Genomic DNA, 21865 nt, shown 5'->3' on the forward strand with positions numbered 1-21865 from the left:
CCACTGGTGATTAACAGGATAACTCTTAGATATTTGATCTGAGCCTTAGTTTTGACAGTGGTGTGGGCGTCAGGTGAAGAAATATATTTATGAGGATATTCTTGTAATGATGAAACTATCTGCATGACAGATGATACCTTGAAATATCCATGCCCTTGAAAAGGGTTCCATTTAGTACCCAGTCGTATTCAATGTTCCACAAGATCGAACTCAAAAAAGAGCCATGTCGATCTTCGGACTCGATGCCATGCTGTCAAACCTGGCCGGCACTGTTGACAAAGAAAATTTACCGGTTCTACAGGTATTCTTCAGTCAAAAGACCCCTTAGATAAGGAAGAATCTTAAGGTATTGAGTGCCTCCAATATGCAACTATCTGGGAAACGAGGCGGGACGCTGTTATACCTCGTCGAGCAGGACTATGGGCCTAGAGTGAGAGTTACGGTCAGTAGTAGCTGAACTTTGTTCCCGTGTACAATTACTTATGTGGCAGTTAATAATTTAAACAAATATATTACTCCGACGTAAAAGTTAGTAAGTACCACTTACGTCATTTGTAATTAGAAACTTTCCGTTGAATAAGTGAGTAAATGACAAATAATACACTTATTGTGCTTATTTTTTGATAATTCTTCATGTTTTATAAAATATACCTCATATAAAACTATTATACCAAATTTCATCAATGTATGATAAATAGAACGCGAGCTACACATGTTTAAACCTTCAAACCGCTCTCCTGTAAAATTGGCCGTTTTCAGATACGTTTTTATACGTAGGGACCGTCGATATGTTACAGCGAGCGAGGACCGCACTCCCTCCGCGCCTCCGGCTTTTAAATTACACTCTAGTATAGGGCAGACTAGTACCACGTGGAAGAGACCACGGCCAGTCGGGATCTAAATAATTCTAGACCATGCAAGCAAAGTTGTAAAAGAAATGTGGACTGTATAATATGTGCGTTATAAAAGATAAGAGGGATTCGAGATCAAACAGAATGTATTTTCATGAGCTTAAGTTTTCTAAGAGACAGGTCAAAAATTAAGAACAAAAATGACAATGACACAGAGAATTTAGTTTTTACAAATCTATAGGCCGAAAGAGTATAAAGGTGGAAGGAGGATTGTTCGCAACATCACAAATACATAATTATTTAATGTTCAATGTTGGTTGCTCTTATAGACAATATTTATATATTTTAAATGTTATAAATAATTACATTATGTTTATCGTATTTTATTAAAAACAAACTTTAGGAATATAAAAATTATGTTTTTTACATTTATGATTATTTAAATTATGGTATTGAAAATTAGAGAAAGTTATTATTATGCCTATGAAACCATTATGCATTTAGAAAACTATGCATATCAAAGTTTATTCGAAAAAACTTTATGCAAATACTGTTATACCAAACTAAATTATGATGAAAAATGTTATGCGTCTGAGAGGGCACCCTCCTGCCGCGCGCTCTTGTGGTGTGCAATAAGGTGTTTATCTATCTTAATACTAATTTAAGTAAATAATGTTTAAGCATTTATAAAGTGAAATTAAAAGAAAATATAAAGCATAAAGGTATTTATTGTATCACATTTTTTTACAGAATATAAAACATATCAAAAGTAACAGGTAACAATCACAGGTAACAGGTAGGAACCAAACGTAACATTATCGTGTTCAATAATGGTGCTTGTGGTGGGGCACGATGTGGTGGGTGCTGTGCTTGACGTCGGCATGGAAGCTGGAAAAGAAGAAGATACATTTTAATAAGTCTTCAGATAATATGGAGATAATAATGAGTACGCATAAGGCTGCGACTAGCGAAAATAACCCAGGAAATGATTTTTAAACAATTTCAAAATGCTAAAACTAATTCGAAAAATACGTGTAAGGACTGTCCAGATTTAGAGGACTGCAGCGCTGTAAGATCTGTGTTTACTATTTAGAAAACAAACACATTACAAGTTACTTGAAGAATAATTGAAAATATAACTAGTATCAGAAATATTAAAAGACTAAATAATGGTAACATTGGCGAAAATGTATGCCTTGATTAAATACCTAATTACTATCGACCTACTATTAACTACTTAGGTACGCGGACTACCCACCGGGCAGCATGGAAAGCGTTGGGGAAGGCCTATATTCAGTAGTGGACGTCCTAAGGCTGAGATGATGATGATGTTGACTATTAACTACTATAAAGTCCTCATACTAATGGAAAAATAATGAAGTCTTACCCAGTGTGCTTGTCGCCATGGTAGTGGACGTGTCTGACGGAACCGTCAGGCTCGTGCAGGGAGTAGAAGCCCTTCACGACGTCTCCGTCGCGGGACTCGTGCTGGGTCTTGTGGTCGCCGGTGTGCGGGTCTTCTACTTTGTATTCGAACTCGTATTTCGGGTAAGCCTGTGAAATAATTTTATATTCAGAGCCGTTATACCTTTCAGTTTATTATAGTCCAAAACATGATGTGTTGGGTTTTGATGCTATTATTACAAATTCAATCTCTAATTTTTTTCTTCTCGCTATTATTATTATATCTCATACTTTAATCCTTTTGTCTTTATCGATTAAGTAATCATAGCTAAGAAAATATCGCTTAGAGATATGTCACTTATAGTAACTGAAGGAAAAAAAGGATTGTACTTAGTAGTGTCCCTTGTGGGAGACCTATGTCAACCATCTATCCTATGATAACAATTCCTAAAATAATCAGTTGGTTCGGTTTATCTGCAATGAGTATAACTTACATAGTAGTCGTAGTGGTGGCCGTGTCCGTGGTCATGTCCGTGTCCGTGTCCGTGAACGGCCACAGGGTGCGCATGGCCATCGTGTCTCGAGATGTACTGGGAAGAGAACCCGTGGCCGTGGTACGCAGCCACCACGGAAGCGAAAGCAACGATGCAAATGACCTGGAAAAAATTGGTGAACATTTTACATTAGTAGAAGGAACAAATAGTTGAAAAATTTTAGATGACAAAGTTGATTCAAAACAAGAAAATTCCATAATTGATATTGTCACAATTAGAGTTGTAGTTGATACTTGTCTTGAACTTGTTAACATCGTAAGTCATCAAAACTTTTATTCAACAAATCTTTATTATTAAAATACTACCTTAGAGAACATTTTGTTGTATTGTTGTGCTAATGTTTCTAACAACAGCAGGAAACTGATACATTGGCTAAAAATTCACGTCTTTTATATCGATAACAAGGGCAGCCAAGGTAAAATTTGATTTCACTTGCAAGTAGATATGGCAGTTAAAATTATTCACGAGCTTAGAATGCAGTGTTTGCAACAATTTCGTAAAACAATTTTGTTCTACATGCTTGAGTGCAATTACAATGCGGTGTGACAAAAATCTGATATTAGTTAATTGCATGTTAAGCGCCAATATTTGATAAAACACTTTATCTAGCTGATCTTTCTGAAAGTTAGTTTTTATCTTTTTATATTGTTATTTTAATTTCCTCTCAAAACGTTTATTGCATGTTGTTTAGTGAAACTAATTACTAGTTTGCACAAGTAATGTGCTATATTTAAATATTGCATTTAGGTTTTTAAACAAGGCTTGTGATGGACACAATCAGTGGACAGTCATACTGGATGTCGACCACGTGGGCGTTGTACTTGCACACGAAGGGCTTAGTGATATACTTACTAATTTACTTATTATTCATGAAATTATAGCATGATAGCCAGAATATCAGTGTGGAGACATAATAATTAGGGTCTAATTGGTAGGAACCTTTTGCGTGCGGACCCTAAAAACAATCCAAGCACTACACTCTCGCATAGAGGGTTCCGTGCAACTTCATCACATGACACTATTTCCTTTTCATGATAAATTACTTGTTTTCCCTAATTTTATTGTGAAGATTTAGTAAAATCATTTATTTTCCTCTTCTTTAAAAACAGTGGGTGAAATTTTTTCCATTATTTATGTATTTTAAACCGCAAAGCTTCGTTTTCATATAAGTTACTAGCTGTGCCCGTGACTTCATACGTGTGAAAACATAGGACTTTCATTACAAACTTCCAACCCTGTTTTACCTTCTTAGTTTCGTAAAATCCTACTTAGCGGATGTCTACATCCTATATGGACCCTACCTGCTTATGTTTGTAGGTGTTATATTTTCTGAAATTTCGTGATTAATCAGTGAGTGGTATTTCTCTTTTTAACCGACTTCAAAAAAGGAGGAGGTTATATGTTCGACTGTATGTTTTTTTTTTCTATGTATGTTCACCGATTACTCCGTCAATTGTGGACCGATTTTCAAAATTATTTTTTTGTTCGATAGGGTACACTTCTGAGGTGGTCCCATTGTCACCAAGTCAGGATCTCATGATGGGATCCTAGGGAAATTGAGGGCAACCCTCAAAGGACATTGTCAGAAATCGCCTAAAAAACCGCCCAAAAACATTAACCCATCATAATTATTTTCTAATTTTTTTAATACATTAAGCACCCTTTCATTCTAATGGACACTTAAGCATTGAAAAATTAAATAAATAAGTCTTTTAACGTTTATTCTATAATACTATTACAACTTCCGGACGTTTTGGTGCGTGGCATGGTCTAAAACCTATCAAGTTCCATAATTTTTGCCGATAAAATCTGTACGAGGCATTACCGTACTTTATTGCTGGGAGTCCATGTATAGTGATGTTCCTGCGGCCATCATAGACAATAAAATATCGATTTTGAAAATAAAATAAATCGATTAAACTGCTTTGAAGACTAGATTTGCGTTAAAAGCTAAAAAGATATTGACACTATTACAAGAAGCTATCTAAAGTGTCCAACTGGTCGAAGGTCGTAAATAAAATAAAAATAATTAGGACCATAAACTGATATTCATGGTATCATAACTGTAAAAGTGTCAGAATCCGATGTTGAATCCAATGCCAGTTGAAGTGAGAGAAACATATATCAACCTAGTATAGTTGCCAGTCTCTCATAATCTATGCCAATGAGGGTTTTCGCGATTGAAAAATCCGCCAGATGGCAATACGTAGACGTGAGGTCCAAATGCTGCATGATTGGTTATTTTTGACATGACATTGACAGATATGTCAAAATCCACCAAATATAATAATAGACCAAATGAACTTTTATAGATTGTGAAAGAGAAGATAAAGATTTTATTATTTTATTAAAATCTTGCCACGAGGTAGTTTTTCAGTAGAAACCAGGATTGGATAATCGCTTCAGGCAAGTATCAGAACATTTTATAAATATTTTTAATCGATTATATCCTTGTGAATCGTTTTAATAAATTGTCATTTTACTTTTTCAATTAAATCTTTTTCAATCCCTAGTCTTGTCAAACTGTCATAATGTCAACAAATTATAAATGTCACGTCAGTTGACTCAATTTCAGTCTTCTGTGCGTTTATTGTATTTTTATTTCAATGAAATAGTGCTAAAGGGTTAGTACTAAAAGTGAAAGCCTTTTTTCGGAAAAAAAACCAATGTGGTGCCCTTATTATTCATACTGTTTGAAAGTTACAAGTCAGTGATACAGAGTTGCCGCCATTATAACTCCGTGGTGATACCATACCAAAGAAGAAGTTTTCCTAAAAACTTGTGTTATTTTTATATGTGATCAAATAAAAAGGATTAATTCTACTGCTCAAATGGAATAACTTATCCCAAGAGACCGAATATAAAAAAAAACCTCTCCATAGAAATTATCACCATCACGAGGATGTGAATTTTTTTGAGAATTTGATATTGGTCCTGTAAGAAAAGTAGTTGTATTTCAGTAGTAGAATCAACCCTTCTTGTTTCATCAGCAAGAGTAACTATAAAAACGCCCTGTAGGTAGGTATTATTAAGCTGAAGAGTTTGTTTAGTGTCAAAGACTGTCACACAGTGTAACTTAAATTGGCATAAAATATTATGATAATGAACATAAAAACTTAAATAAATATTTATGTTAATATTTTTTCTATTTATTTATTTTCCCAAAGCTTCACAGTGACAGCTGAAACAGCAATACTGTTGTAAAACTGAACTTAGAACAAACTGTTACAAATATTTTACAAATTAAAATAAAACCGCATGTTGCTTTACTTTCTCGTATAGGTAATAAATGTAATTAATGGCTAGATTATTAATGTTACTTTGTTACCCTCAATAGTGAGGAGATCTTACAAAATAGTAACCCTGATTTTCATTGTCATTCAAGTGCTCTTTCTTCGCATAGGCTTCTGTGATTTGGCCAAGGGCCACACACATTGCGATAACATTATGCGACATTGATTTGACAGCAGCGGAGTGAAGTCTTGCGACTATGCAAAATGATACCCTGTAATCGTAGCGCATATAAACATAGACGGGGCGGGGCACATAGCTCGTAGAGCTGATGGCCGCTGGGGCAGGAAAGTTCTTGAGTGGCGACCACGAGCCGAAAGACGTAGCGTGGGCAGGCCTCCCACTAGGTGGACCGACGATCTGGTGAAGGTCGCGGGAGGTGCCTGTATGCGAGTGGTGCAGGATCGGTCTTCGTGGAAATCCTTGGGGGAGACCTTTGTCCAGCAATGGACGTCTTTTCGGCTGAAACGAACGAACGAACGATACGTATTACCACTATTTACCAGACATTACTATTTATTGTATACTCGCCGGATTACACGTAGGAGCACGCGCGTTACAGCTTCGGCCTTGCATTATTATAAGATCTTGTTCCGCCATTTTTCGAACTTCCTCCGTGAGGATATCCCCGCCGAATTCTATGATAAACCTATCAAAAGTCATATTCTGCAATGTCAAAATTAATTTGCCGAAATTCGCCGAGCCAGCTATGTCAAATAATATTATTAGGTGTCAAACAGGATACGTTCAGAAATTAATATTACGATTTTAAAGATAAGACAAGACAACTTTTTATTGACGAAGTTGCTGGGACAGCTAGAAACTAGTTTTTTTCCGGCACTTTAAGAAAATAATAAATGAATGAAAACGCAGCGTGTGACGTCCACCCACAAGGTGGACCGACGACCTTATAAAGGTAGCGGGAAGGCGCTGGATGCAGGCCGCTACCAACCGTGCGATGTGGAAGTCATTGGGGGAGGCCTTTGTTCAGCAGTGGACGTCCTGTGGCTGAAATGATGATAATGATGATGATGAAATGAATGAAAATGACAAATCTTCGAACGTGTATAATACCGTGCCAAAGTAATCATATAATGTTGGCACCTTAATAACTATTGCTGTTTTTGTTGTAAAGATCATGCAGCGCTACTTGCGGATATTATTGGCAAGAAAACTATGTAGGCTCTAGATCTGAAGCCGCTTTAACGAACACGAAGTGCTCATACAATGCGGCGTATTTTCTTCCAGTCTTTAGTCAGGACTTTAGTCGAATTAAAACCCCGGTTGAACGTGATATAGCCGCACTAGAATACGGTGCTTTTTTGCATAATCGCAAAACTTCGTTCCGGTGTCGACCGAATGTTATCACGATGTATGTGGCCCAGGGGTTACTGTAGCCGCTAAGGTTTGAAACTTCTTGCTTAAAATATTGTAGTCTTTGGCATAGACTACGACGGTAGTCATGGAGATAGGAGTTTGTTATCTCGTGTCAGACGTAAATGGTGAAAAGAAACCCATGATTCGTGTTATTTTTATGCAATATGTAGGTATTTTATAAAAGTGGAACCCCGAGTGATCTCCAAAACCCATTCTATTATTATATACGATTCGGCTTCGATATCTATAATACAATAGGAGTTTATTTCATGTGTCAGATGACAAGGGTGGAAACAACCTACGATTCATGTTGTTTATTTACGTGCAATATGTGGACATATTATAAAAGTGGAATGCCGAGTTGTATTTCTAAAACTTGTTCTATTATTTTATACTATTTGGCTGCGACTCGGCGTGACGACAATACAAAACATTTTTCGCGAATCGGTGTTCATACATTCACACAATACATTAGACGCCATGTTGTCATAAACGACATATTATAAAATCGCTGTGATTTAATATTCTTAATCATTAATTTTATGGCAAGTGTCCATCGGGAATCATTGTTCTTACACACAGAATCGTATTATTTCGCTTTCGGGTAGTAATATGTCAAAATTGTTGGTTTTTAGGCGAACAATGTATGGAGAACGAACATTGTCCTTTATAGGCACGTATATCGTTTTTCAAACTTTTTCTTAAGTTATTCAAGTATTTGCTCGTGGAAATCATCATCTCATATTGATGAGCTGATGATAGAAGGTAAAACTCCTTAATGCTTAGGAGTTGGAGAATAATTCTTTTAATTTTATAGATAAGTATAGTTTCTAAAGTTATTCAAGTGTTTACATCAGATATTCATCATCTCATCATGATGAATTGGTCATGGTAGGTACAACTCTTTAATGCTTAGGAGTTGGAGGATAATTCTTTAAATATTATAAGTACAAATAGACCAACAGTTGTATTCTTTCATGTTTTTAAGGTGGGCTGACGGTTTAAGGTCTTTTAGGTTTCCTACATGGTAACCTGTATTTTGTATGGAATATTATTTACACTAGACATGAAGAATATGGTGTCAATGTACTGCTTACCTTCAGTGGTAACATCAAGGTAATAATTAGTTAACTAAAAAGCAAGAAATAAGTAAAATTTTATAAAAAAAAATAAAACCGACTCCAAAAAACCTACACTAAAAAGTGGAAAAATAATTACTAATTTCCTACTTATTTATTAGGACGAATTAATATTTATGTAGGTATACCATGATTGATACTTTTGGAGTCGGTGCAGGCAAACTTTACATGTTTCATAATCTTGGCACCGACTCCAGAAGAATCAATCATGGTATACCTACATAAATATTAATTCGTCCTAATAAATAAGTAGGAAATTAGTAATTATTTTTCCACTTTTTAGTGTAGGTTTTTTGGAGTCGGTTTTATTTTTATACGAGTATGTTTATGTAGATTTATTAATATTTTTTCGGAATATTTTTTGGATCACCTTAAAATCTCTGCGACCAATTTCAAATTTATCTACTGAGGAGTTGAAAATTATAAAGCCGTTTTTAATAGGCTTGTACGGAATCCTAAAATCGATGCTATCACTTTTTGTAAGCTTTGCCGAGTATCATTGAAGACGTGCTCATGGTTCACTAAATTTAGGCTATGGGGCCAATAACAATGATCTATTGGTTGTTTTCCATTTATTTTAACCATAAATACCACAATGCTACTGTTTGTTACCGCTATTGCATGCGTGTGTATAATTGTCGTTTCAGTTTTATTAGCATGTGGTACTAGTAGGTATTTTTCCTCTAAAAGTCAATTGATCCGAAATTAACTCATACAATTGTCTTAAAACGGTTAAACATGAGCAAAATGTGTTATACGAATAAAGTTATTTCGACTTTGAGTATTTTTTCCAAGTCTATTTCAGCCATAGTTATCTTTGACTATTTTTAACTGCTGATCAAAAAACTAACTCTAATTAGTAAGTACCTGTTTCGTTTGTGTATGTTTAAAGTTTGAACTTACTTCTCCCATGCTGGAGTGCTAGGCTATACGCTAAAATTTGCGTTATGTTGGTATCGAAAATAAATAGTATGAGTTGTACGACGTACGTGTGGAAACCCGCTTAACGCATCCGCACCACACTGTTGCTCTTACTATTTTTCAATTGGTACAGTTATTGTAGACACGTATGTGTGCGCCCGCAGCAGTCTTACACCCGTATTCACAAACGATGCTTGCTTAAGTGAAGCAGCCAATCGAACGCACAGCGTAGAATAGAGCTCTGTGATTGGTTCGTGCGTCACCCTGTGTGTCCACGCGCACTGTGAAAGCTCATTATTAATGTTTGTGAATATGGACGTTAGTGTAAACCCTTAGTATTAGAAGCATAATATCTAACTGAGTTTCTTCCGCCACTTCTTCTCAGCACCAGCCCATATGTAGATGTAGTCCCGAAGTGGTGGTAGGACAAGCTACATTTGGGAAGTGTATATGTCACCGTAAAATTGTGAATTCCGTCAGATTATAATCTGACGTAGTTAAATTACATCTAACCTTTTTTTTTTTTTCGGGGAAAAAACCTAACCCACTGTTAGTTTACAATCTAACGCGTTATATTATAAACTGACAGAGTTCACAATTTCACGTTGACATAATTATACAAACACACTGGAAAGGGCCTAAGTACTGAATCAATTATTTCATTTGATTTTGCATCTAACCAACCTGATAACGTTGTAAAGGATGGCCATTTTTTTATTTATCTTAGTTGTCAATTAATTGTAAAAAAAATAATTCATAGTTCGAAAATTACATTTAAAGATATAGGTCCAATTTAATGAAAACACGTTAAATTTTTCATTACATCGTCGTTTCAGCCGAAAGACGTCCACTGCTGGACACATAATTTATACACACTTTCATTATATAATTTATATTATTTTAATGACGTTAAGTACTTACTTTACGTCAAAAAAACATATGTATATGACAACCCTCTGCCTGGCTAATGGTAGCGGGTTGGAGCCGGACTTACTATGCCAATATTCGTGGATTAAATCCCCGCAGCATATCACATTTCTGTTCATAAACATACAATTTGTTTGTATTTTTATTATTATGTGGTATCGCTCTGAGTGCGAAATGTGCTTCTCTTGTAGCTGTCTGGTACACGGAAAAAATACTTCGTAGTGATTACGATAATTCTGGCCTAAACCTGTGTAACGAATACAAGTTCTCGTTTTTCTAAATTAAAAAATTGTGATGATTACAAGAATGTTTAATACTACTACTAGTTTCTAGTTCGTGGGACATTTTTGTAAATTACTAATCGTTCTAGTAGTCTCGTACGTAACTCTAAATTTATTTCAGTGTATGGGTAGGCCATACGCGTAGTTCAAGCTTTGCTTAGTTTGGGATTAGATGGCGCAGTGTAGAGTCTATGGTAGTGTCCAAGGATAATACAGGGTTGTGGGTGGCATATACACTGGTCATCACAAAAATCGACCCTCCCGCAGCAACAAGCACTTTCAAACGTATGCATTCCCACTTCCCACATATGTTACCTCAAAAAATTGTCTTTAGAAGGATCCAGAGTCACTTCTTCAAAAAATAGGTAGTTACGCTTGAGCCAACTTTTATGGTTTTAATAGTGTTAAGTTGGGATTAATCGCTATCCATCTGTTAAAGAGGACACGTGAGATCATTTTTTGGTTTTATTACCATAAAAATTGGTCTAATTGATCCCAGAGGTGAGCTCAAAGTTAGGTCTTTTTTCAAGTCACATTTATTGTATATGTTAATCATTTATTAAGAAATTAAATGTGTTTTTCTTTATGGATATTTATTGGGCTTTCAAATAACACCAATATTGTTGGCGCACCATGATTGTGTCAGTAGAAACGAGTTTTCCTGTAAAACGTAGGTGGGCCGATTTTTGTGATGACCAGTGTAATTATGTTTTTTTTTCTAAAAGGTGAATTTTGAAAGAGGAAATTAATAAGATGTAGAGAGACGAGTAAGGACAATGAACTTCAGTAAGCGAGTCATCTGGGATTTTTTTACGCTTTACTCACTTATGTCACTTCATTAATGCATGCTATGTGTCATTTCTCATCATTTCTTTTCCAAACAATTCTAAAAAATGCTATTCTGTAAGAATTAAAAATATTCAGTGACTTTTATTTTAATGATAGATCGCCCGGTGCTTTGTCCTGCTGGAAGCTCTTCTGGAAGGACTGGTCTTTTGTTCTAAACGTCCTGCCAGAAGATTATCGCAAGTCCTGCCCGCAGTACGCAATTTGTACGTGTTTGCTTGCTGGTCCTTCCAGCAGTACGGTGACCTTCAAAGGACAATGTTCGTTCTCCATACATTGTTCGCCTAAGAACCAACAATTTTGACATATTACTACCCGAAAGCGAAATAATACGATTCTGCGTGTAAGAACAATGATTCCTGATGGACACTTGCCATAAAATTAATGATTAAGAATATTAAATCACAGCGATTTTATAATATGTCGTTTATGACAACATGGCGTCTAATGTATTGTGTGAATGTTTGAACACCGATTCGCGAAAAATGTTTTGTATTGTCGTCACGCCGAGTCGCAGCCAAATAGTATAAAATAATAGAAAAAGTTTTAGAAATACAACTCGGCATTCCACTTTTATAATATGCCCACATATTGCACGTAAATAACATGAATCGTAGGTTGTTTCCACCCTTGTCATCTGACACATGAAATAAACTCCTATTGTATTATAGATATCGAAGCCGAATCGTATATAATAATAGAATGGGTTTTGGAGATCACTCGGGGTTCCACTTTTATAAAATACCTACATATTGCATAAAAATAACACGAATCATGAGTTTTCTTTTCACCATTTACATCTGACACGAGATAACAAACTCCTATCTCCATGACTACCGTCGTAGTCTATGCCAAAGACTACAATATTTTAAGCAAGAAGTTTCAAACCTTAGCGGCTACGGTAACCCCTGGGCCACATACATCATGATAACATTCGGTCGTCACCGGAACGAAGTCTTGCGATTATGCAAAAAAGCATCGTATTCTAGTGCGGCTATATCACGTTCAAACGGGGTTTTAATTCGACTAAAGTCCTGACTAAAGACTGGAAGAAAATACGCCGCATTGTATGAGCACTTCGTGTTCGTTAAAGCGCCTTCAGATCTAGAGCCCACATAGTTTTCTTTCCAATAATATCCGCAAGTAGCGCTGCATGATCTTTACAACAAAAACGGCAATAGTTATTAAGGTGCCAAAATTATATGATTACTTTGGCACGGTATTATACACGTTCGAAGATTTGTCATTTTCATTCATTTCATCATTATCATCATCATTTCAGCCACAGGACGTCCACTACTGAACATAGGCCTCCCCCAATGACTTCCACATCGCACGGTTGGTAGCGGCCTGCATCCAGCGCCTTCCCGCTACCTTTATCAGGTCGTCGGTCCACCTTGTGGTGGGTTGACATTGCAGAATATGACTTTTGATAGGTTCATCATAGAATTCGGCGGGGATATCCTCACGGAGGAAGTTCGTAAAAGGGCGGAACAAGATTTTATAATAATGCAAGGCCGAAGCTGTAACTCGCGTGCTCCTACGTGTAATCCGGCGAGTATGCAATAAATAGTAATGTCTGGTAAATAGTGGCAATACGTATCGTTCGTTCGTTCGTTTCAGCCGAAAAGACGTCCACTGCTGGACAAAGGCCTCCCCCAAGGATTTCCACGAAGACCGATCCTGCACCGCTCGCATACAGGCACCTCCCGCGACCTTCACCAGATCGTCGGTCCACCTAGTGGGAGGCCTGCCCATTAGGGTGTCCCGTCGTTGTATGGGAAAAATTTTTTTTTGAGCTACGGTTACGCAAGAGGTGTCAAAAGTTGCGTTTTGACATATAGATTACGATAAGCATTAAATTTAATTAGATATCTGTCATCTTGAGGCCTCTACCTGTCCTTGAAATTTTTTAAAATTGCTATTTTAGGGGTTCCTAACATAAACTATAAGTAATACAAAAATAGCGTTTTTATGAAATTTAAGGGTACACAATGAGTCACAGCAAGGTTTAAAATAGTTTAAAAACCAATAAATCCATAAATACGTTAAAAACAGAATTCGCTTTTTGACCAGAATTAGGCATTTACGCGCGCGATTTTAATGTATTCCTAATTAATCCATGGGTCAGCCAAGATATCGATTTAATTTGAGGATACTCAATTCCCTTCTCACAGCAGGTTAATAATTTTACTACGCTATTATAAAACAATGATTGGCATCTCTAAGTGGAAGCTAACAAAAATGGCAGTCAATTTTAGAAAATCAACCATAACTTGAAAACCATTTGTCCGATTTCATTACTTTTTTATTTAAATCAAAGCTCTACGTATGCGCTTGATATTTTGTAGTATAAATTGTATCGATAAAATCAACCTTTAGTTAGTAATTAAAGGAAAATTGATTTTTTTTACATTGTTGTGATACTACTTTTTAAATCATTTTTTTACAAAATGTCTTATACTCTACTAAAAGTTTTACACGAGCCAAAGAAGTGTATTAAATTGTTTTTAATTTGATATATAACATGTATGCGTTTCATAACTAAAAATATTTTTTTACTTCCGTTGAAGTTCACCATTGATAAAAAACTGCGTACAGAACAAAAAATTCAGCTAGAAAGTTTATGTAACGTACATAAATGTTATTTATATTTAATAGTATGCTAAAACTATTTATCATGTCAATTAGTATTCTGTTTAAATATAATATTTTAAAGATTTTTGCTAAGGTAGTTTTTACCTGAAAAAAATCCAAAAGTATATTACTACCATGTTTGCTAAATTTTTGTTAAATTTATGCTAAAAGTATGTAATATTATAACAAAAAAGTGCGGTGCGATACCTTACAGCAGTAAAACCTCAACAGAAATAATACCAACAGCCTCGCCGAAGAAGTAGAAAATTTGAGAAAAACTAGTCAAAATATGAATTCTGCTAGTTCGAAACAAACCTATTCCTCACTGGAAACAGTCTGTCATTGCCTGCAAATCATATCTTAGGGTTCCACTGCCACTGTTATTACAAAATAAAATGAAATAATTGTAAAAAAAAATATAATAGATGACAAACAGTGAAGGGCTGATTAAGTGATTTTTTGAGACATAAAAATGCCGGTAGAGCCCTTGAGACATTATATTATATTTTTTAAATTATTTTTATGGTAATCTACATCTTATGACGCAACTTTTGAGGGGTCTTGTGTAGCGAAAATATAAAAAAAGATATTTCGGGACACCCTACTGCCCATGCTACGTCTTTCGGCTCGTGGTCGCCACTCAAGAACTTTCCTGCCCCAGCGGCCATCAGCTCTACGAGCTATGTGCCCCGCCCCGTCTATGTCTATATGCGCTACGATTACAGGGTATCATTTTGCATAGTCGCAAGACTTCACTCCGCTGCTGTCAAATCAATGTCGCATAATGTTATCGCAATGTGTGTGGCCCTTGGCCAAATCACAGAAGCCTATGCGAAGAAAGAGCACTTGAATGACAATGAAAATCAGGGTTACCATTTTATAAGATCTCCTCACTATTGAGGGTAACAAAGTAACATTAATAATCTAGCCATTAATTACATTTATTACCTATACGAGAAAGTAAAGCAACATGCGGTTTTATTTTAATTTGTAAAATATTTGTAACAGTTTGTTCCAAGTTTAGTTTTACAACAGTATTGCTGTTTCAGCTGTCACTGTGAAGCTTTGGGAAAATAAATAAATAGAAAAAATATTAACATAAATATTTATTTAAGTTTTTATGTTCATTATCATAATATGCCAATTTAAGTTACACTGTGTGACAGTCTTTGACACTAAACAAACTCTTCAGCTTAATAATACCTACCTACAGGGCGTTTTTATAGTTACTCTTGCTGATGAAACAAGAAGGGTTGATTCTACTACTGAAATACAACTACTTTTCTTACAGGACCAATATCAAATTCTCAAAAAAATTCACATCCTCGTGATGGTGATAATTTCTATGGAGAGGTTTTTTTTTATATTCGGTCTCTTGGGATAAGTTATTCCATTTGAGCAGTAGAATTAATCCTTTTTATTTGATCACATATAAAAATAACACAAGTGTTAAGGAAAACTTCTTCTTTGGTATGGTATCACTACGGAGTTATAATGTCGGCAACTCTGTATCACTGACTTGTAACTTTCAAACAGTATGAATAATAAGGGCACCACATTGGTTTTCTTTCTGAAAAAAGGCTTTCACTTTTAGTACTAACCCTTTAGCACTATTTCATTGAAATAAAAATACAATAAACGCACAGAAGACTGAAATTGAGTCAACTGACGTGACATTTATAATTTGTTGACATTATGACAGTTTGACAAGACTAGGGATTGAAAAAGTTTTAATTGAAAAAGTAAAATGACAATTTATTAAAACGATTCACAAGGATATAATCGATTAAAAATATTTATAAAATGTTCTGATACTTGCCTGTAGCGATTATCTAATCCTGGTTTCTACTGAAAAACTACCTCGTGGCAAGATTTTAATAAAATAATAAAATCTTTATCTTCTCTTTCACAATCTATAAAAGTTCATTTGGTCTATTATTATACATGTGCTATGAATGAGGGTTTTCGCGATTGAAAAATCCGCGAGATGGCAATACGTAGACGCGAGGTCCAAATGCTGCATGATTGGTGGATTTTGACATATCTGTCAATGTCATGTAAAAAATAACCAATCATGCAGCATTTAGACCTCACGTCTACGTATTGCCATCTGGCGGATGTTTCAATCGCGAAAACCCTCATTGGCATAGATTATGAGAGACTGGCAACTATACTAGGTTGATATATGTTTCTCTCACTTCAACTGGCATTGGATTCAACATCGGATTCTGACACTTTTACAGTTATGATACCATGAATATCAGTTTATGGTCCTAATTATTTTTATTTTATTTACGACCTTCGACCAGTTGGACACTTTAGATAGCTTCTTGTAATAGTGTCAATATCTTTTTAGCTTTTAACGCAAATCTAGTCTTCAAAGCAGTTTAATCGATTTATTTTATTTTCAAAATCGATATTTTATTGTCTATGATGGCCGCAGGAACATCACTATACATGGACTCCCAGCAATAAAGTACGGTAATGCCTCGTACAGATTTTATCGGCAAAAATTATGGAACTTGATAGGTTTTAGACCATGCCACGCACCAAAACGTCCGGAAGTTGTAATAGTATTATAGAATAAACGTTAAAAGACTTATTTATTTAATTTTTCAATGCTTAAGTGTCCATTAGAATGAAAGGGTGCTTAATGTATTTAAAAAAATAGAAAATAATTATGATGGGTTAATGTTTTTGGGCGGTTTTTAGGCGGTTTCTGACAATGTCCTTTGAACTCATCCTCACCAGAAGTAGTAAACACTTGGTTAGTGTTTATTAAATAAAAAGTCATCTCGTAGAATCATTTTGTTTAACCAGTATTTTACTTTTCTTAATATATTATAAACTTGTTTATCTTCTTTCAACTTAACTAATAGGAACTATAATAAGGAACTTTAAATTAATTACTTTGGTACGTCACTTTGTATTAGAAATTACACCTATCACTTACAAATACACTACAAATTAAAAACAAAAACAAGAAATAAATTATAAATGTTTGATTAGGCTGGAATACTTCACATTCATTATAATATTATCGCCAAAATGTTGCCGACTCCACGCCCGGCGCGTCAAAATGTGTCGCGCGAGCGCGAACGCGCTGCCCCCGTGTATACTCGTGCGCCATCGGGCTCCGACTAACGGTTAGTCGCGTTTTTCGATCTTGGGCACTATTGGGTGAAAGAGAGAGAAACACTCTATTTTTTCGTGTAAATTTGAAATTTGTACAATGTATACTTACGAAACTGTGATCTTTTAATTTTGCGTCCTACCGGCAGTACTTTAAGTCCTGCTGGCAGGACTCCGGGCGATCTATCATTAAACTTTCCACAAAAAGCTTGAACGTGTGTGGAACACTAATTTTTTATACCAGTATCAATTAATATGGAATGGAAATGTCTTTATTGTAATTGTGGTTACGGGGATATTTTTTATCATTGAGATGAATCGAGAAAACAGATAATAATATTAACAAAATAAAACAGTACACTTTAAAAATAGGTGAAAAAGTGTATTTGGTAGAAAAGTAACAACATCACAGTCCAACAAACGATCACAGTATGACTAAGGTCTCAGGTCTTCAGTGGTGGTGCTTGGGCACGATATGGTGGGTGCTGTGTTTCACATCGGCGTGGAATCTGGAAAAATTTAAGACATTTTATTAGTTTCTATAATATCCTCCGAAATTAACTTAAGGATTAGTTAGCGGTCTGTCAGGTAGGAAATTTGTAAATTAATGTTCATTTAATACACACTATTCGCATTAAAAAATATTAACGCCCGTATTCACAAACATTACTATGATGTATCACAGTGCGCGTGGAGCTCTATTCAATGCTGTGCGTTCGATTTGATGCTTCACATAAGCAAGCATCGTTTGTGAATACGGGCGTAATTACGAGTATATTGGAAGATTAGTTCAATTCGAATTCAATCTGAGTTTTGACGGACGCTGAATGAAGGCTATAAGTGATTATTTTATAGCATGTTACGCCTTGTTAATTTTTTAACTGCCGCGGTTACATAATTTAATTACTCGTAAACGTTTAACTATCCGTGTAGATTATCTACATACGAGTATATCCGATGAAGTAGGTACAGTCGCGGAATGAAAAGGTTCGTCACCTTAGTGTCGGTTTTCGCTTGCACTAGGTACTGTGAGAGTCAAACCTGCCAACATAACAGTGCAAGAAACAGTGCTGCTAACATTTAAATAAATATGACGTTTGCCAACGAATAAGGTTTTGCTTGTTTATTTTCCTATCCCATCAGTGCAATGCAATGATGACATTGACCAATTGACAATAGTTTTTTTATTTAAAAGAAATAATAATGGCAGTTTGAACCAACAAGAAGGTTTTAGTTTATCAATCATATTAATCTTCTTGACAAGATAAATCGTCAAACAACTTTGATCTGAATAATTTTGAACTTTACTGACGAACAGTTAAAGATTATTTTCTCTAACTCGAGATTATTCTGTAACATAGTTTCAAAAGGTAATATGTGCTAGCGATTCGTTGAAGGAATCAATTTGAAAACTGACGAACCTTTTCATTCCGTGACTGTACATAAGAGAACAGCTACTACGAATGCTACAAATCTTGAAACTTTATACTGTTTTTCGGCTTGGTAAGCCATGTAAAGGTATCCGACTTTCTTGTATTTATTTTCTACCTACCCAGAGTGCTTGTCAGCGTGATAGGCGACGTGCCTGACAGAACCATCAGACTCGTGCAGGGCGTAGTAGCCCTTGACGACGTCACCATTGCGGTACACGCTAGAAAGTCTCGCAAATGGACTCAAGAGGCATCAAACCTTCTGGTATTTATTGGCTACGTACCCAGAATGCTTGTCAGCGTGGTTGGCGACGTGCCTAACAGAACCATCAGGCTCGTGCAGGGCGTAATAATCCTTGACGACGTCACCATCGCGTTGCACGCTAGAAAGTCTCACAAATGGACTAAAAAGGCATCACACCTTCTTGTATTCATTGGCTACGTACCCAGAGTGCTTGTCAGCGTGGTAGGCGACGTGCCTGACAGAACCATCAGGCTCGTGCAGGGCGTAGTAGCCCTTGACGATGTCACCATCGCGGTGTACGCTAGAAAGTCTCACATATGGACTACAAAGGCATCAAACCTTCTGGTATTTATTGACTACGTACCCAGAGTGCTTGTCAGCGTGGTAAGCGATGTGCCTGATGTGCAGGGCGTAGGAGCCCTTGACGACGTCTCCGTCGCGGTGCGCGCTAGAAAGTCTAACAAATGGACTACAAAGGCATCAAACCTTCTGGTATTTATTGGCTACATACCCGGAGTGCTTGTCAGCGTGGTAGGCGACGTGCCTGACAGAACCATCAGGCTCGTGCAGGGCGTAGTAGCCCTTGACGACGTCTCCGTCGCGGTGCTCCTGTTGGCTCTTGTGGTCGCCGGTGTGAGGGTCCTCTACTTTGTATTCGAACTCGTATTTGGGATGAGTCTGTGGAGTTGAAATTAATAAATTATTATGCAACTTCTTACATGATAGATATATTAAATTGATTGATAATGATAATTCAACTGTTTTGGGCAGCTTCGAAACGATTTGTTGAAGTCACGATCGTTTGTCATATTGCTCATCATTAACAATCATATTATCGTTTGTCATAGCTTCCTCGTTGTAGATAAACAAATACTCGTATCTTCTCTCGTAACCCGAAGTATATTTAAGATTCCTGCATATTTTCTGGTGAACGTTGACTTACTTCAACCTAATATCAACAAGGGCTTAGTATCAACGTATCAAGATTATCCATGTCTTACATAGTAGTCAAAGTGCACTTCGTGGCCGTGGCCGTGTCCCACCGCCACCTTCTCGGCGGGGCCGTCGTGGTTGGAGATGTTCTGCGAAGAGAAGGCGTGGCCGTGGCCAGCCACCACCGACGCTAGGAGACGAGCCATCTAGAGGAGAACACTACTTACATAGTAGTCATAGTGCACTTCGTGGCCGTGGCCGTGTCCCACCGCCACTTTCTCGGCGGGGCCATCGTGCTTGGAGATGTGCTGCGAGGAGAAGGCGTGGCCGTGGCCAGCCACCACCGACGCTAGGGCGAGGATGCAAGCAACCTGGAAGATTATAAACCCAATATTAATAAGACCAAAATTTGTGTATGGTGTAAACTTCAGGATAGTAATCAGCTAAGTTAAAAATGTCTTTATCGAAGATGTCGTTGACACAGTAAGTGGTTCGAAGAGCCTGACTCCAAAATTTTGAAAAATCAAAAACACTGAGTTATGCTTTCAGCTCCTTGTTAAGTTTGAAATTAGTCAGCTACTTCACGCTTAAAAAATTTTTACAGCTCCTTTTTGAGGCTGCTTGAGATGTCACGATTCACAAACAAGGGCTCAATTGATCAATTCAGAATAAAATTTGAAGTATCAATTATCACTTTCCGATAGATCACAATAAACACAATAACATCGATATCCATCAACACAAACACTGTTTTAAAGATTCACAAAGTATCAATAAAGTAAGATACTTTAATAATTATTGAATATTACCTTAGAGATCATATTGATTAGTTGTTAATAGTTCAAAGTGGAACTGTAAACTGATGCCAACAGGTTGTAACCCCCGGCTTTTATACTTCGCACAAGGGTAGTCAAGGCAACGTTAGTTTCACTATAATAGTTAGCGGTGAACTCATTATGTTAACACTTTAGTATGCAGCGATTGATAATTTCGCAAAGTAGGTTCTAACGAACAATAAGTACATTGCTAAAGTTTTATTATTAGCTACTGTCAGAATTACGCAAATTTCTCTGTGTAACTATTGACACAAATGCAACTAGACAAATCAATGAAATCAAATTTTCTTTATAAAAAATTAATCGTTTTAATTGTTTTATTTTTCGCCCTTAATAACTTACATGCAATCGTTTAATTTATAGTTCCTGTCTCATTAAGACCTAACTGATGCGTATAGGAGTAATTCGGGTTAAGGCTTTTATTTATAACTGGTTAAATTTTGACGAGACATAAAACGATAATTGGCGGCTATAAATATCCAGTTTGATTTAATTTTACAGCGAATCGAGCGTATTTCATTGTGCCGATAGATATGGTATGTGAGTACAACAATCAAGTTGTTTTAAGTGTTGTACTAATTCGAAACAGTATTGTTATTGGGATTTCCTCATGAATATAGTGTTTGAGATAGGGCTAGCGATAATTTAAGGCGATATTGTGAATTTGTGATGTCAATTTTATCGACAAAATATGTGGGCCCACCCCCTTCCTCTTGGAATGGGGGGGGGGGCTTAATTTTTTTTTTGTATTTTTTTTTTATATGCCCCGTCTTACAGATAAATAAAAAATTGCATTTGTAAGCCAATAATAATGTGTCATTAAAAAAACACAAAAATGAAAAATAATGACCAAAAATCTTAAAAAAAAAAACATTAAACATTAATTTTAAATTTTGTCAAAAAATTTAGTTCTGACTGGCACGTTTTTAGGGGCATATTTGTCGATAAAATTGACATTAATAACATCACCCTAAATTATCGCTAGCTCTATCACAAACACACTGTATATACACACATACACTACATACTTATTATTAGTATATCTCATTTTTTTTACTTGAG

At 36.1% G+C, this 21865-nt stretch overlaps 1 protein-coding gene across 1 annotated transcript; it reads right to left on the reverse strand.

Moving 5' to 3' along the window:
- Positions 1–1561: 1561 nt before the first annotated feature.
- On the reverse strand, positions 1562–20879 carry LOC135071378 (pupal cuticle protein Edg-84A-like). The gene is made up of 8 exons (XM_063965170.1): positions 20777–20879; positions 20195–20338; positions 19546–19712; positions 17825–17869; positions 3115–3169; positions 2750–2911; positions 2239–2405; positions 1562–1739 (listed from the first exon to the last, which is right to left on the reverse strand). Exons 1-8 carry the CDS (start codon positions 20786–20788, stop codon positions 1676–1678), a joined length of 816 nt encoding a protein of 271 aa, XP_063821240.1. The 5' UTR covers positions 20789–20879; the 3' UTR covers positions 1562–1675.
- Positions 20880–21865: the final 986 nt, after the last annotated feature.

This window comes from Ostrinia nubilalis, chromosome 4 (genome assembly GCF_963855985.1).
Source record: "Ostrinia nubilalis chromosome 4, ilOstNubi1.1, whole genome shotgun sequence".
NCBI lineage: Eukaryota > Metazoa > Arthropoda > Insecta > Lepidoptera > Crambidae > Ostrinia > Ostrinia nubilalis.